The sequence below is a fragment of the Canis lupus genome, chromosome 16 (genome assembly GCF_048164855.1).
Source record: "Canis lupus baileyi chromosome 16, mCanLup2.hap1, whole genome shotgun sequence".
NCBI classification, from domain to species: Eukaryota; Metazoa; Chordata; class Mammalia; order Carnivora; family Canidae; genus Canis; species Canis lupus.
In genome coordinates this window covers 40,219,292-40,236,839 of record NC_132853.1, presented here as the reverse complement: position 1 = coordinate 40,236,839, position 17,548 = coordinate 40,219,292, and the positions used below count along the sequence as shown (strand labels likewise).

At 45.3% G+C, this 17,548-nt stretch overlaps 1 protein-coding gene across 5 annotated transcripts in view; it reads left to right on the top strand.

Moving 5' to 3' along the window:
* ACLY (ATP citrate lyase) overlaps window positions 1–17,389 on the top strand; it is a 44,651-nt gene extending 27,262 nt beyond the window's left edge. For all 5 annotated transcript variants that reach the window (XM_072780522.1, XM_072780521.1, XM_072780520.1 and 2 more), the window contains 11 exons: window positions 2,198–2,279; window positions 2,943–3,053; window positions 8,399–8,526; window positions 9,115–9,208; window positions 12,135–12,289; window positions 13,344–13,494; window positions 13,695–13,838; window positions 14,778–14,891; window positions 15,423–15,505; window positions 15,946–16,022; window positions 16,410–17,389. In XM_072780522.1, coding sequence (XP_072636623.1) covers window positions 2,198–2,279; window positions 2,943–3,053; window positions 8,399–8,526; window positions 9,115–9,208; window positions 12,135–12,289; window positions 13,344–13,494; window positions 13,695–13,838; window positions 14,778–14,891; window positions 15,423–15,505; window positions 15,946–16,022; window positions 16,410–16,504 — 1,234 coding nt within the window. In that variant the 3' untranslated portion in view covers window positions 16,505–17,389. The remainder of the gene's footprint in view (window positions 1–2,197; window positions 2,280–2,942; window positions 3,054–8,398; window positions 8,527–9,114; window positions 9,209–12,134; window positions 12,290–13,343; window positions 13,495–13,694; window positions 13,839–14,777; window positions 14,892–15,422; window positions 15,506–15,945; window positions 16,023–16,409) is intronic.
* Window positions 17,390–17,548: the final 159 nt, after the last annotated feature.

The following is a 17,548-nucleotide window of genomic DNA, read 5'->3' as shown; positions in this document are numbered from 1 at the left end:
CCAAACCCCCTTTTTTAGGGATTTTTATGGAGACTTCATCATATAGGCACAATCGATTATAAATTCAATCACTAGTCCTCCCCTCTGCAGAGGATGGTGAGTAAGGCTGATAATTCCAAGCCTCTGATCACGGCTTGGTCTTCTAGCAGCCAGCCTCCATCCAGGGGCTCTGTAGGCCCCCACTGGGAGTTGCCTCATGAGAACAAAAGACACTCCTACCACCTAGGAAATTCCAAGGGTTTTAGGAGCTCTGCATCAGGAACTGAGGACAGAGACCAAATCTCTATTTCTTATCTCACAAATAGTATATTCATTGTTTTTGTTAGTGTGAATGGTAATCAGGATATTATCAATAGAGTATTATTTTTTTTTAAGATTTTATTTGAGTTAGAGATAGCAAGAGAGAGGACGAGTAAGGGGGAGAGGGAGAAGCAGGCTCCCTGATCTGGGGCTCAATCCCAGAACTCTGAGATCATGACCTGAGTTGAAGGCAGACACTTAACCAATTGAGCCATCCAAGTGCCCTTCAGTAGAGTATTATTTTAGAGTAATGACTAGTACTTAATGCCATAATACACATTAGCCATTGCTGTTTATTATTATTACGATTGCTGTTTCCCTCAACCAAAAGCTATTGGGAGAGCCAGTCACCTTGTCTGTCTCCTGACTCTCCTGTATTGTGTCAGATGGACTTCCCAAGTGAGAAAGATCTCTCACCCAGGTCTTTAGGACCATGGCCTGGGGGACCCTTGTCCCCAGTGCTCCCTGACAATGGGCTCCAGCTCAAATAAATCTAGGCCATTCCACTGTCCCTTTGGGATTTATAATGTTCTTGAAGATCTACAGAGTCACATCCTGGCCCTTAATCCTTTTGTAAACTCACTTGGTAGGAGAAAATTAAAATACAGGTGACCCTCAAACAACATGGGTTTGTTGCATGGGTCCACTTATATGCAGGTTTCTTTCTTCTTCTTCTTCTTCTTTTTTTTTTTTTTAGATTTTTTTCAATAAATACAGTATAGTACTTTATTTTTTTCTTTCTTATGGTTTTGTTAATAACATTCTCTTTTTTTATAGCTTGGTTTAGAGTAAGAACACAGTATATAACACATATAACATAAAATATGTGTTAATCGATTACTGATGTAGTCAGTAAGGCTTCTGGTCAACAGTAGGTAGTTAAGTCTTTGGGGGAGTTATAGTTATACTGGATTTTTGACTGCATGTGTGGGGATTGTTGTTCCTAACCCACACGTTGTTCAAGGGTCAACTATATATACAGACCGGTATATGGACCTAGCAATAGCCTGCCAATCCTGGGACATCAGTTGGCATGCTATATTGGTATGCTATATATTGCTTGTTAAAAGAAAAAAAAAGTTATATGAACTGAGTGGTTTCAAACTATAATAGAACATTTGTTCCCTGGTTTTCTGTGGGGGTGGTCATACTCAGGAGTGGTCAGGTAGGTGCGGTTGGGTAGTGGTGTGGCCGAGATGCTATTCTCAGTTAAGGCCTGCTTGAGGCTGGAGGTAGCTCCATCCTCAGGGCTGACACAGTGCTTTTTTGTGGGTTTCCTCCATAGGCTGCTCAGTGTTCTTCTAAGCATAGTAAGCAAAAAAAAAAAAAAAAAAAGGAATAGTGACCAGCTCAACCAAGTGCCAGACAGAAGCTTGACTGACAGAAAGCTAATTGTCAAAGAGTCTTTCTTACAGTTATAGAAGCTAATCTTTGGCCATATTCAAGAGAGCTGAGCTACCCTTGTTGAAATAGAATTTTCAAGATATTTTATTTAAAAAAAATATTATATATCAGAGAGCTGGAGCCAGAGGAGGAAGAAGCAAGCTCCCTGTGGAAGCCCAATGCGGGACTCGATCCCAGGAGCCCAAGATCATGACCTGAGCCAAAAGCAGACACTCAACCAGTGAGCTACCCAGGTGCCCCTTTCAGCCATATTTTAAAGCCACCACACATGTACTCTATAAGCATCTCTTACTGCCAAGCAAACCTCCCTTCTCCTTCCTTTCCCTTGTGCTTCATTTATTACCCACCCCCCACCTCACCCCTTGCCTCTTGAGGCATCTCTGGGCCCTCACTGGACACCCACACTCACAAAAAACCTCACAGTAGCCTCCTATACCTGTACATACATCTCCCCATGTCTCCTGATCCCATGTGTTCTCTCTGCTTTTACCAGGTACCCCGGCTCAACATTTATGGATCATGTGTTACGTTACCAGGATACTCCAGGAGTAAAAATGATTGTGGTTCTTGGAGAGGTGAGTTTTGTTTTTTAATTTTATTTTTCTGACTCTAATGTGTGACCCCAGTTTTGAAAAAAAGCTCATGTATTTGGTTATATATAACTTAAAGTGACAGTCCCTGGTAATCCCGCTCCCTACACCCTGGGCCATAAAAATTGTCACTGTTAAAACTGCCGTGTCTGTTCCTGAAAACGTTCTTGCCTCTTGGTGGCACAAAACTTTTTAGTACCGATAAAGAAGAAGCTTTTGGCTGACATTGGTCTCTTCACAGTGCATAGGTGGAGTAAGAAGTGGTTTCATAGTTTGGGAGAGTCCTCTCACCCCATTCCTTGCTTGTGTCTCTGAGCAGGTCTGATCCAAAATCATCTTCTACTCTTTTTTTTTTTTTTTTTTTTTTATCTTCTACTCTTAAATCAAGGAGGGGAAGTCTCAGGGACTCCAGAGGATACCCACTGCCCTTTTACAATTCTTCCTTGTCTCCAGTCTCAATCTTCCAAGCTATTGTTTGGCCAAAGCCCATGTTTCTTCATTTCCTAACCAAGCTGTAACTCAGGACTCCTGGCGCCTCTGACCCCCACCTGATTTGGGAGAGATTTTCCTGGTGCAGTGCTGCCCATGACAATTTGGGATGGGTTCCACTAACTTGTGGGCTTTTTCTTGTTCCCTGTTCTTTGGCAGATAGGGGGCACTGAGGAATATAAGATCTGCCGGGGCATCAAGGAGGGCCGTATCACCAAGCCCGTGGTCTGCTGGTGCATCGGGACCTGTGCCACCATGTTCTCCTCCGAGGTACCGCCGGGACACGACACTCCTGGACAGGGAGGCCAAAGGGGGTGTCTGAGGTGAACTGTGTGGTCATCTCGTTGAGCAGCTAATTCCTCCAATGATCATTTACTACTTGAGGGTTACCGCGAGGTTCACCTAGGGCCCTGCTCTCTAGAAGGTTAAATCCAGTTGGGGGGGTGGGGGACAGTCATCAGATGAAGACCAGAGCACAGCTCTGAGTCCCTGCTAGGATTGGAGTAGGGCACACTTCTGTCTGGAGCAGTTAGGATGGCTTCACAGGGAAGGTGAGGCTTGTGCTGCATCTAAGGGACGAGAAGGAGTTTACTGAGCAGGAATTTACTGAGGGAAGTGGAGGAGGGAGAGGGACAGAGCTGGGGAGGGGCAGGGGGAGAGGCTGTAGAAGAAAGCCAGGTTTGTTCTAGATGTAGAAGTATGCCCAGAGGCATACAGTGAGTGCGGCATGGCCCAGGCATCCAGTACCAACACTCTGCGTCACCTCTCTCTGGCTGGGTATGGCAAGGCAGACTGCAGGCCCAGGACTCCCATCTTAGAGGACCCTCTGTCTTGAAGATGGCCCATCCGGTGATGATGAAATTGGGGAAACAAAGAATTGTCACTGATCAGTGATCAATAGCTGAGCAGGCTCAAGGGTGAGGCCTTGTATCAGCAGCATATGCGCTATGTACAGATGAAGGTAAGACCCGGCCATAAGGCTTCCTGCAACAGTGCTAATCCCTACTCTGAACCTCCTAACCTTCCCACCAGTAAGCCTGTCACCCTATTCTTTCTGCCTGCAATCCTGCGATACTTGCCTTCCCCACTGAGATTCGTCCCCACCTCACAGTGACAATATTTGTGCAGTTGTAAAATGCACCTCTCCTTTGAACCAGCTGTTCCGCTTTTACAGATTTACGGGTCTGCGCACAAAAATATTTCGAAGTGTGTGTGCAAGGACACTCAAGATTTTAATGGTAGAAAATAGAACAGCCTAGGGATCCCTGGGTGGCGCAGCGGTTTGGCGCCTGCCCTTGGCCCAGGGCGCGATCCTGGAGACCCGGGATCGAATCCCACATCGGGCTCCCGGTGCATGGAGCCTGCTTCTCCCTCTGCCTGTGTCTCTGCCCCTCTCTCTCTCTCTGTGACTATCATGAATAAATAAATAAAATCTCTAAAAAAAAAAAAAAGAAAAGAAAAGAAAATAGAACAGCCTAAATGCAGGTCTAAAGGGGATATGTCATCCCGGCCCAGCCATACAGTAGAAAACCCAGCAGGCAGGAGAAGAATGAGGTGATTCTTGATATGTTGATAGAGTTTATCAGATTAAAGAAACAGCAGGATGTAGTAAATGCTTATAATATGATTTTGTATAAGTATTAACTCTGTATTTTTTTTCCTAAGTAAGTAAAAGGAGAGGGGTGCGTCGTGGAAATTATTCCCGTGCCTCATGCTTGACTTCCACCCTCCCCCCCGCCCCCCCTGCTACAATCAGATCTTGGTCGATCTGTATAACCAGGGCAGGTCATTTGGCCTCTCCTGCCTCAGTTTCCTGGGCTGTAAGATGGGGATGATTCAGGATTGTTCTGTGGCTCACATAAGAAAATAATTGAAAAGTTCTGGCATATACAGGTCTTAGCAAATGCTCATTTCCATTCTTCAGTTCACCCGATTCCATGAAGCTTTTCCTGATTCTCCTTTTTCTTGACTTCTCTCCCCTCCGTCTGAGCAGCCAAAAATAATTTGCAAGTCCCAGCCGCATTGTTTCTCTTAACCAGCTCTGCATTACCAGCCCTCCTTTTCACCCCTGCTAAGCTGAGGACACCGCCAACAGGGCAAGGACCTCACTCTTATGTTTCTAGCTGGGCACGCATCATCACCCCAGGGATGGTACAGGTCCTCAAGGTGTTCCATTTTTGTCTTTCACTTAATTTTTTAAAACATTGGGAAATTTCAACCATACACAAAGTAGTATAGTACAGTGCCCAGCTAATAAATGATTTTTGATTTTTTAAGGTTTTAAATTGATTTATTTGAGAGAGAGTGCGAGGGAGTGAGAGGCAGAGGTAGAAGCAGACTTTCAGCAGGGCAGGAAGCCTGATACGAGACTTGATCCTGGGACCCTGGGATAATGACCTGAGCCGAAGTAGATATTTAACCAACTGAGCCACCCAGGCATCTGTGATTTTTGAGTTCTTAAGCAGATCACATGACCTTACAGAACGTTTGGCCCTATAGAGGTCAGGTAGGCATGCAACAAAATCTCCACCTGTTGGCAGGCAGAGACAGCTCCTCAGGAAAAACAGAATTAAGAAACAGGCAATGGGGATAAAGACCAGAGTTATTGGTAAGGTGACATTTTTCAGAACTATGTTCCACAAAATTGGTCCTGTAGCAATGGTCCTCAAAACAAAACAAAAACAAACCAAAGCAAACAGAAAGGGGAGCTTCTATAAATTATGAACATGCAACATAATCTATTTCTCTTTAAAAGTTTTTGGGTTTGGGATGCCTGGGTGGCTCAGTGGTTTGGCGCCTGCCTTCAGCCCAGGGTGTGATCCTAGAGTCCCGGGATCGAGTCCCACGTCGGGCTCCCTGCATGGAGCCTGCTACTCTATGTTTCTTCCTCTTTCTTTCTGTGTCTCTCATGAATAAATAAGTAAAATCTTTCAAAAAATAAAAATTTTGGGCAGCCCCGATGGCACAGCGGTTTAGCGCCGCCTGCAGCCCAGGGCCTGATCCTGGAGACCCTGGATCGAGTCCCACGTCAGGCTCTCTGCATGGAGCCTGCTTCTCCCTCTGCCTGTGTCTCTGCCTCTCTCTCTCTGCATCTCTATGAATAAATAAATAAAATCTTTAAAAAAAAAGATTTTAAAAAAATTTAAAAAAAATTGGGGGGTTTGTGGGGCACCTGGGTAACTCAGTAGGTTAAGCTTCCAACACTTGCTTTTGGCTTCAGTCATGATCTCAGGTCATGGGATCGAGTCCCATGTCAGGCTCTACACTGCTCAGTGCGGAATCTGCTTGTCCCTCTCTCTCTCTCTAAAGTAAATCTTTAAAAAAAATTTTTTTTTGTTTTAGTTTAGAGGAATCTCAGAGTTAAACTTTTAATTTCCTCGAACGCAGCATTTTGTTTGAGTACAGAATCTCTCCTCCTTCCCACCCCATCCACCCATGCAGATTCAGTCCTATAAAGAATGCATTGGGAGCCGGCGCTTTAAACCCTGTGTTTTCGAGTGTTGCTAACCAGAGCAGTGGTTCCTGACCTTTTCCACACTTAAGGCCCCCTTTGTTCTTTTTTTTTTTTTTAATTTTATTTATTTATTTATTTATTTATTTATTTATTTATTTATTTATTTATTTTTATTTATGATAGGCACACAGTGAGAGAGAGAGAGGCAGAGACACAGGCAGAGGGAGAAGCAGCAGGCTCCATGCACCGGGAGCCCGACGTGGGATTCGATCCTGGGTCTCCAGGATCGCGCCCTGGGCCAAAGGCAGGCGCTAAACCGCTGCACCACCCAGGGATCCCTAAATTTTATTTATTTATGATAGTCACACACACAGAGAGAGAGAGAGAGAGGCAGAAACACAGGCAGAGGGAGAAGCAGGCTCCATGCACCGGAAGCCCGACGTGGGACTCGATCCCGGGTCTCCAGGATCGCGCCCTGGGCCAAAGGCAGGCACCAAACCGCTGTGCCACCCAGGGATCCCAAGGCCCCCTTTGTTCTATGTAGTGGGTAGGAACGCAGGGAGAGGCCATACTGCCTGGGTTTATTAAATGCTACCTCATCCTACCTGTGTGGCCTTGGGCAAGTTAGTTTACCCCTTTGGTGTTCCACTTCCCTTCCTTTTTTTTTTTTTTTTTTTTAAGATTTTATTTATTTATTCATGAGAGACAGAGAGGCAGAGACACAGGCAGAGGGAGAAGCAGGCTCCATGCAGGGAGCCCGACGTGGGACTTCGATCCCAGGACCCCAGGATCACGCCCTGGGCCAAAGGCGGCACTAAACCACTGAGCCACCCAGGCATCCCTCCACTTCCCTTCTTAATGGAAGTAGCCATAGCTACTGAAAGATGAAGTGGGTAAACTACACAGAAAAGTGCCTGGATGTAGTGTTACTCAAACAGGTTAGACATTATTGTGATTACCCACCTCAGCCTGCCCTAATCAAGGTTTTGTACTGCATCTTATTTGGTTACCTTGTTTTCCCCATTGCATGGTCAAAGATACAGTTACCATGTAGCTCTTCCCATTGGTTTTCTCTTCCCTGATGCTCCCTTCCATAGCCAGTCATTTCCTGTGCCATTGGGTTTAGAGTTTATCTTAACTGTGTGCTCAGGTGAAAGGGAGCAGTTACTAACTAGGTGACCCTAGGTGAGTGCTGCCATGTGAAAATATAGACCTAGTGGTACACAATCTGACTTCTTATCTTTTTCATTTTTATTAGGATTTATTTACTTTCCAGAGGGAGGCGCAGGGGCAGAGAGAGAGAGAATAACTCAAAAGGACTCAGCACTGAGTGCAGAGTGCAACGTGGAGCTCAATCCCACGATCCCAAGATTATGACCTGAGCTGAAACCAAGAGTTGGACAGTCAACCGATGTAACTACCCAGGCACCCCTACAATCTTACTTTCTAAAAAGAAGCTAGAGGAGGGGTGCCTGAGTGGCTCTGCTGGTTAGGCATCCAACTCTTGATCAGATCAGGATCTCATGGTCATGGGATCCAGCCCCACATGGGGCTCCACACTCAGCAGGGAGTCTGCTTGAGATTCTCTCTCTCTCCTCTCCCTATACGCCTCCCTCTGTTTCTTTCCTTCTGTCTCTCTCTCAAATAAATAAATAAATCTTTAAAAAATAAACATCTATAAAACTAGGGATTTGTATTTTTACATGAGACTTTATTTTTTTTAATATTGGATATATTTTATAAAAAGTATGTGTAGGATAATCCAATTCTGCCTGTGAAGTCAGCTCAGCCTTAAGGTTGCCAGCATGTAACTTCACTTCTCACAGTGGCTCATAACTAGGGCTGTTCGCCGACCTCCACCCACCCCTGAAGGCTGCTGCAGGGAGATGGGCCTCCAGGCTTTGTGTCCTGGCTACAGTACACAATAGCTGTGTGACCTTCTAACCTTCTGGGAATTCTCGGTGCTTCGGTCTCTTCTATAAGTTGAGGGCGTCATGTGGTATATCTATTGAGTGGGCCTGTGTGGGGCTTGAATGAAGTGATTCACATAAAGCGTTCAGCAGGGTCCAGCCTGTAATGGGTACAGACACTCCTAGGAGCCTGTGTTTTCTCCCTTCCAGTATTAACAAGCCCAATAGAGCCTCTCCCCTTTGCCTTCCAGGTCCAGTTTGGCCATGCTGGAGCTTGCGCCAACCAGGCTTCTGAAACCGCAGTAGCCAAGAATCAGGCTTTGAAGGAGGCAGGAGTGTATGTGCCCCCGAGCTTCGATGAACTTGGAGAAATCATCCAGTAAGTGGACTGTGGGGAGGATGCCAGCCTCCCGTTCCCTCTCAGAGCCCCCGTGAGGATTACAGCCTCTGTGATACAGAGGTGTCTGAAATTCCTGGTCCCTTTTAGGTGACAAGTACAACCATACAAATGGTCCAAAATCTTTTCTTTCTGGGTTTTGTTTTATTTTGTTTGTAGACAGTCACGGGCTGTTCAGACTGGTATTAAAACATGTTCGGTTTCTGAGCCTACCTACTTGGCTGTTCTGTAAATAAGAAATGAGCATAGAAGCAGCTAGAAGGTATCACCTCTGATTGACAAAGTTATTGGATAACCTATTGTGTCTTCCCATTCCTCCCCTCTGTTGTTCCTTATTCTTCAGATTCTGTAAAAGCCCCGTGGGGCTTGTGGTGGGTCTTGGCCAAAACTGGTTTTCCTTCAGTTCTCAGGAATCCAGCTGGTGTGTGGCCTTGCCAGGAGAGGCTGCAGACCTAGAAAACCTAGAATTCTGGGGTTAGGTGGAGGAATGTTCCTGGGATGGCTTAGAAGCACTCAGAAGCCTAAAATCCACCCGGATGTCTTCCCTTCTCCCCTTCCCCCATCTCCCAGGTCTGTGTATGAAGATCTTGTGGCCAAAGGAGTCATTGTACCTGCTCAGGAGGTACCGCCTCCAACTGTGCCAATGGATTACTCCTGGGCCAGGGTAGGTGCCATGGGTGCTTCTGAGAGTGAGAGTGAAGCAGGTAGTGGGGGGCTGACAGGGTGGGTTTTGAGTTCACTTGGCTTGAATTCCTGGAAACCAGGCCTGTGTTACTAGTTGGGGCAGTCCTGTAAATCACTACTCTGGCCTCCAAACCAAGCCCCCAGGGGCAGCTCTACTCCAAGGGCATCAGAAGAAACAGTGATGATTATTCTTGGATTCCAGCCCCTCCTTGTGGAGCTGGAGCTTGTGAGCTTGCCCCTTCCGACCAACGAGTGAAACAAATGCGGCACCAAAGAGGGCCAAGGGCAGCATGTATCTCCCACAGCCACGTGGCCTGGCCTGGAAACACGGTCTGAAGACAGACAGTATCCCCAGAGTTGTTTGCACTTGCTCTAAGGGGCTTCAGGGTGAAGCAGAGAGTCCACTCTGCCTGCTTGTCTATGTAACAGGGATGAAAAGCTAATATTCTTAATACACGAGAACTCTCTGAAATAAATTTTTAAAAGACCACTAGAAAAATGGGTAGGAGATGGCCTTTCAACATGCAAAAATAAATGCTTAACCTCACTCATAGAAAGGAGCCAAAGTAAAAGCTGTGATACCAATTTTCCCCTTTTGGGTCAACAAGAAAAAAATTCTTTGATAGAAGATTTGTCTGTGTGGGTATAAGGAGACTTGTGTGTTTCTCCATTGGTCATGGGAGTGGAACTGGGCAGAACCTTTGTGAAAGGCACCTGGGTAACATCAGATTTAAAAGTGCTCATCCTGGGATGCCTGGGTGGCTCAGCAGTTGACCATCTGCCTTCGGCCCAGGGCGTGATCCCGGGGTCCTCAGATTGAGTCCCACATCAGGCTCCCTGCAAGGAGCCTGCTTCTCCCTCTGCCTATGTCTGTGTGTCTCTCATGAATGAATGAATGAATGAATGGATGGATATTTTTTTCAAAGTGCTCATCCTAGGGGCACCTCGCTAGCTCTGTTGGTTATGCATCTGCCTTCAGCTCAGGTCATGATCTCAGGGTCCTGGGATTAAGTCCTGCATTGGGCTCCCTGCTCAGCAGAAAGTCTGCTTCTCCCTCTGCCCCTGCATGCTCGTTCTCTCAAATTAAAAAAAAAAAAAAAAAAAAACTTGGGGTACCTGGGTGGCTTAGTCGGCTAAGTGTCTGCCTTCAGCTTGGGTCATGATCCCAGGGTCCTGGGATTGAGCCCTACATCAGGCTCTCTGCTCAGTGAGTGAGGGGTCTGCTTTTCCCTCTCCCTCTGCTACTCCCCCTGCTCATGCTCTCTCTTTTGCTCCATCTCAAATAAATTAAGATTTTAAAAAATAAATAAATAATAAAATGAAATTAAAAGTTAAAAAACTAAAAATAAAAAAGTGCTCACCCCTGAGGCACCTGGCTGGCTCAATTGGTGGAATGTGCGACTCTTGATCTTGGGGTTGTAACTTCAAGCCCCATATTGGGGTGGGTGTAGAGATTACCACCAAAAGAAAAAAAAAAGCATGCTCACACCAGATGGCATAGTAATTCCATATCTAGAAAGCTATTTCAGGGAAATGCTTATGCATTCACACAAATGTGTTCAAAATTTTTCCAGTTGATGGTTATCAGTGGAAGAATGACTCCCTTGTGGTTTTGTCATATGATGATGGGATACTATATAGCAGATTAAAGAAATGAACTAGATCTATGTATGTGCCAACATTTATGGAATTCAAGTTCATTGAATAAATAGGATATTATGGTATATATGGATATATATGGTATATATGGACATATTTGGATATGTGATAAACAGGAAGTATATCATGATTACGAAAAAACAAAGGTATACAAAACTGTTGTGTATCCTCCATGTGTCTGTGTATGTAAATAAAAGTGAAGAAAGGAAGGCCAAATAGATGTCCATTAAACTGACAAAAGCTAAGGCAGAAAGGTGGGGTTTTTTTATTTTTTAATTAAAAAAATTTTTTATTTTATTTTATTTATTTATTCATGAAAGACACACAGAGAGAGAGGCAGAGACATGGGCAGAGGGAGAAGTGGGTTCCATGCAAAAGCCCGATGTGGGACTCAAACCCAGGACTCCAGGATCATGCCCTGGGTCTAAGGCATATGTTCAACCACTGAGCCACCCAGGCGTCCCCAGAAATGCATTTTTAAATTAAAATCGAGGGGATGGAGCCCTGCATTGGGCTTCCCACAGGGAGCCTGCTTTTCCCTCTGCCTATGTCTCTGCCTCTCTCTGTCTCTCATGAATAAATAAATAAAATCTTAAAAAAAAAAAAAATTTAAAATCGGTAGGCCCTTCTCCCTAGCAGTTAGCACTGAGATTGCAGAGTATGTACTCTGGGCTTGGACACACATTTATTATTTTAAAAATTAAAAAAAAAAAAAAACCTTTTAAATCTTAAAATTGATAGAGGATAATGGGAGAAATGGTCTTAGGCAGAGTTGGCAACGATGTCCCCCCATTGTGCCCCAACTCTCGAAGCTAGAAGTTAGGCCCAGTCCCTTTCCTTGGGTGAAGGATGTCTTAAGGGGATCCCGTTTCCACAGTCACGTGCCTCATTACATTTTAATGGGGGGATTCGCAGCTGACTGTGAAGTGTTAGAAAAATTTCCCTTTAGATTCATTCTTGGATTTCTTAGCCAGGTGACCTTGGGTTGGTTTCTGAACTCTATTCCCTCTTCTTGGGACCCATTTGTGAGGTAAAAAGGGACATGCAGATTGAAACTGTGGCTGCTGTGGGCATGGCACTCCTATTTTCTACACCTGAAACCGTATAATGAAAGGGTTTTTGTACTTCTTTCTTGGGAGAAGTTTGTCTGAGAGTTGGTATTTGGCAGTCAGAATTTAAGACCTATTTGGGCCACTTTGGTTCTGTGGTCACATCATGTTGCTTCCCCCGCCACCATCTCTGCTCAGGAGCTGGGCTTGATCCGCAAACCTGCCTCATTCATGACCAGCATCTGTGATGAGCGAGGACAGGAGCTCATCTACGCAGGCATGCCCATCACTGAGGTCTTCAAGGAAGAGATGGGCATTGGTGGGGTCCTTGGCCTCCTGTGGTTCCAGAGAAGGTAAGGGAATGCTAGGGCAAAAGATGGCAGGACTCTGGCACCTGTGACTCAAAATTAAGGATTTTCCCCTGACAAGGGAGTGGGGGTGGGCAACCTTAAGGGAATATGTCCAGTATCAGTGGCCACAGATCAATTGCAAGGCCAGAGGAAAGAGATACCGGCTGTTCCTAGGTCTTCCAAGGACAGAGAGGCCAGTCTCAACCAAGAGAAGTAGAAAGCAATGAGCCCATCAGGGATCTTAGATCAGCCTCTGTCCTTGGGGCTCTTAAAAAAATGAGACAGAATAAATGTAGGCCTTTTGAGAGAAAGGTCTGGATGGGTCTGGTAGCTCAAAGGGTGCTGGCCTGGTAGAGTTGCTAAATAGGCATGAAGTACCTTGTACAGAGTCCTCTCTCATCAGCCCATTAGAAAAAATTAGTTTCTCTGCAACTCCCAAGCTTAGCCTTCCCCTGGGACTGACAGCTGGTAAGGGGGCCAGTGAGTACCCGATTCACAGAGCCCTGGCTTAGGGTCACCGTGAGCAGAAGGCCAGGTCAAAGTCTTGGTTTGTGTCATGCCCTCAGAGGCAGAGATAGATCTTGATTATGCTTTAGGCCCTTCCTGGGAGGAGTTCATGGGTTATAACACCTGAGTGGGTTTCCCTGTCTGCTCCTGCATCCCCATGTCTCCAGACTTCATTCTTAATCATCAGTTGGGGGAAACTTAGGGCCTCCTACACTGGGAAGGGGGCAGGTGTCTCACTTCTCCTTCTGTCACGTAGAGGGAAGCCACAACTGCAGGTTACATTCTATTGCAGCAACTTACACTGAAAGCCATTGCCTAAAGGAGAGATTTTCAGACCCTGGTGGCTAATTCTGTTTTAAAAGCAGTATTTGTGAGCCACCTGGGTGTCTCACTTGGTTAAGCATCTGTCTTTGGTTCAGGTCAGTTCAGGTCATGATCCCAGGGAGATGGGAGCAAGTAGGAGCTTGGATTCTCAGGTCAGCGAAGCTCCTGTTCAGCTGCTTGCCTCTATTCTGACCCTCCTCTTAGTGTCCCTTCCCTTCGCCTCTAGGTTACCCAAATATGCCTGCCAGTTCGTCGAGATGTGCCTGATGGTGACTGCAGATCATGGGCCGGCCGTATCTGGGGCTCACAACACCATTATCTGTGCTCGGGCTGGAAAGGACCTGGTTTCCAGCCTTACCTCGGGGCTGCTCACTATTGTGAGTACTGGCATCCCGGGAGGGGAGAATTTCAGGGGACATGTGGCGTTGGCGATGTGGGCTTGGCTGCCACGGGGTCCTAGAAGGGGCCTTGGCATGTAAAACCCTGTTATGGGGAAGTTTGGGGTATGCCAGATTGGTCTGCGAAGCTGAAGGAGGCTCTTCCAGCTTAGGACAACATGGGCTTGCCTGTCCTACAGGGGGACCGGTTTGGGGGTGCCCTGGATGCAGCTGCCAAGATGTTCAGCAAAGCCTTTGACAGTGGTATTATCCCCATGGAGTTCGTGAACAAGATGAAGAAGGAAGGAAAGCTGATCATGGGCATCGGGCACCGAGTGAAGTCGGTGAGTTGTGGTTCTCCTTAAGGTAGATGGAGACAGCATTGTTCTAGTTGGGAACACCCAGGCCCCTGATTTCCTTTAACCTGCAGAGCTTTGGCCGTGTTGACAGATGTCAAAATAAGGCAGCTATTTTTCCATTATAATACAGAATGCCCTTAAATAGGTTTGCATTAGAATCAGGGACTGTGTTAATAGCTCTGAGGGACATTACATCCAGGGTTTGCAGCCTCAGTGACCTCCTCCCTTAGCAGAGATACGCTGGGTTAGTTTGGATTCCATAAAGGAAGAAACCCAAAAGCCTGAGTGTGGCAGCACAGGGCTGACACTCTCTCCGAAGGAGGCCCTGCACTGTGGACTGGAGCAGTGCTATCTGCTTGGGAGCTGGTAGTGGCTCAAGTCACTGTAGTATTGGGACTTGGCTGGCACCTGAACCACCTCCCTGCCCTGCTGACCAATTATTGCTTAGTGTGGGTCTCTAAATGGGCTTTGCCGGCCCGTGGACAGCAGGTCCAGGGCTTTTCTTCAAATATCAGGGGTGCTTTGCTTCCCCACATCATTAAGTGCTTGCCAGTTTAAAAACAAAGAACTCTATTGAACTTTGTTGCAGCTGGATGAGGCTGCTGAGCTGGTGGGCAACATGATTTGTGGCCAGAACCTAAAACTTTTGGAGATTGGGTCCCCTGGTGCTTAAACTGAGGCCTGTGGTGAACTCAGTTAACATCTCCAGATCTCCAGGTCTCAGTTCCTTGTTGGTAACATAAAAGACTTTAGAAACCTTGAGCCCCACGGTAGTATCTGTCATAATCTGTGTGAATCAGTTCCCTGAAACACACATCCTGGATGTGATACATGCGTTTGTGTCTGTCTGTGGCAGGAGCACAAACATATCTCTTAATAGTGATGTTAGGGCAGGTTCCTCTATAACTTTGGGTCACTTTCTAGATAAACAACCCAGACATGCGGGTGCAGATCCTCAAAGATTACGTCAAACAGCACTTCCCTGCCACCCCCTTGCTTGACTATGCACTGGAAGTTGAGAAGATTACCACCTCAAAGGTAAAAGAGAAAATGTCCCTAATTCCCAAATCATAGCTGTGGGTGAATTTCTTGGGGAAAATAAGAGCCAGCCTACATTTCGATTGTGCAGCCAAAAATCAAACCTGGTTTTCTGGGAACTTTTATATATTTGTTTATTTTTCAAGATTTTATTTATTCATGAGAGACAGAGAGGCAGAGACATAGGCAGAGGGAGAAGCAGGCTCAGGGAGCCTGATGCAGGACTCGATCCCAGGACTCCAGGATCACGACCTGAGCCAAAGGCAGATGTCTGCTCAATCCCTGAGCCAGCCAGGTGCCCCGGGAAATCTTATTTCTGTTGCACTAAGTTCAACAGATACATACCAAGTATCAACTAGGTGTTGGGTCCTTTGCTAGACATTGGGAGTTGAACTGACACTTCTTTCCTAACCAGCTGGGGTGTTTTGTTGGGAGGTTTGTAAATTGTGGTCAGAATCTATAGTTAGATTAGTAGTAATTGTTGAAGATTACAAAGAAATAGTAAGTGCTTTGAATTTTTTGCCTTCCTAGAAACCAAATCTTATCCTGAACGTAGACGGTTTCATCGGAGTTGCATTTGTTGACATGCTTAGAAACTGTGGGTCTTTTACCCGGTGAGTTCTGTAGCCATTTTAATCTTAACAATTATTGATGCTGTTATTTCCTTCCAGTTCCAAAAGCAGAGTAATGCTCATTACAGAGGATTTTTTTTTTTTTAAGATTTTATTTATTCATGAGAGGCAGAGACCTAGGCAGAGGGAGAATCAGGCTCCATGCAGGAAGCCGGACGCGGGACTTAGTCCCATAACCCCGGGATTACGAACTGAGCCAAAGGCAAACACTCAACCACTGAGCCACCCAGGCACCCTTCATTACAGAGGATTTAGAAAATATGGAGAAGCACAAAGGAAACAAAAATTATCTTTACTTTTAATACCCAGAGCATCCTTTCTCTACTTTGAAACTTTGTTCTTGGGCAGAAGTTGTATTGTCTGTGGGGAGGAAGGTGGTCATGTGAGCCGTTTTAAAACCACAGGTTGATTGTGTGTTGCAGGGAGGAAGCTGATGAATATATTGACATTGGAGCTCTCAATGGCATCTTTGTGCTGGGAAGGAGTATGGGCTTCATCGGTGAGTTGGTAGTTGTTGCTGTTATTAAGAATTCAGTTTGATTTGGTTTCCCCCCCATGGTTCATCTAGAACACTTAACCTATGTGGGAAGTTTCTACATGTCCTATTATCTTCATCATTGTCCCTAATCCTTCCTTTCGTACTTTAACTTCCCCCTTTATCTATATTCCTTTGTTCTTGGAAATGACTGCTAGCCCAGGAAAACAATGAAATCTGACAGTTGCCTTTTACCCAGGCTGTCATCCACCTATGCAGTAGATCTGGATTTACTTCGTTTTTTTTTTTTTTTTTTTGTATTAGATTTCTCATCCTTATCCTCTCCCGCTTGCCAGACTTTTAACAGACTCACCAACTCTTAACAAAAAAGATGCCTTTGCTCCATTTCAGGACACTATCTCGATCAGAAGAGGCTGAAGCAGGGGCTTTATCGTCACCCTTGGGATGATATTTCATATGTTCTTCCGGAACATATGAGCATGTAACTGAGCCAGGAACCCTATTGCAGTAAAGTGAAGACAAGAACTCCTCCCCTGGGAAACTGCGTACAGACAGCCGGCACTGGAGCTTGCTATAGGATGGGCCTGGAATGTAAACAGCTATTGATGTCCAGGCACCGAAGACAGCCACAGGCTAACACTGGTCAGTCCACACAAAGAAGCTTAGTATTTTTTTTTTTGTAAGCATAGAATAAAAACCAAGCCAAGCCAATAAATTGTGACATTTGCTCTGGTACCTGCTGTATTTATTATATGGAAGCATCTAAGCACTGTAAGGATAGTGTTTTTCCTTGTTGTAGGATATTAGGATGTTGCTTTCTTCTTTCTATTAGTTAAAAAAAAAAAATTTTCCCTCAGAGGAAGGGAATGAAACTTTTAAGACCTCAAGACACTATCAATTGAAAACATCCCTAATGTCTTACTTTTCCACTTCTCTTTCTTCCTCCTATAAACTGAAGAGTGTTGTGTTAAACTGATTTTTAAAGATCTGTTGATGTGTTATGTGTTAAGGGTTTGTTTGGTATCTCACCGAAATGTTCTATGTTGCAGACCAAACTCTCCTTATGTCAGGGGGATGGGACCATTGCATCCTTAGCCATTGTCACAAAATACATGGAATAGTAATTTAAAATGTAAAGTTGTAACATACATATGTTTAAAACAAACGCAAAGCGAAAAGCTGTGAAATGTCTCGTGTCTTTCATTCTCCGTATTTATGCAACTGATTTATCAGTCTGTTACTGAAGTGTGGGTTCAACGATTTGTCTCCAGCCACTTTGCATCTGTAATCCACCAAGATTCTGGGAGCTGCCACCTCAGTCTCTTTTCTGTATTATCAGTTTGGTTTCAATAAACTATCTAGTAACAAGACATACTGTCTCGTGTCCTCTGTGTCCTTTCCTCTGTATTCCTTTGAACTATACTTTCTAATGGTTTTACTACATGTCATTTTTTAAAATGTTCATCCATTTTTTCACACACAGAAAATAACTAATCAAAACACTAGCTTCAGGGCAGCCCGGGTGGCTC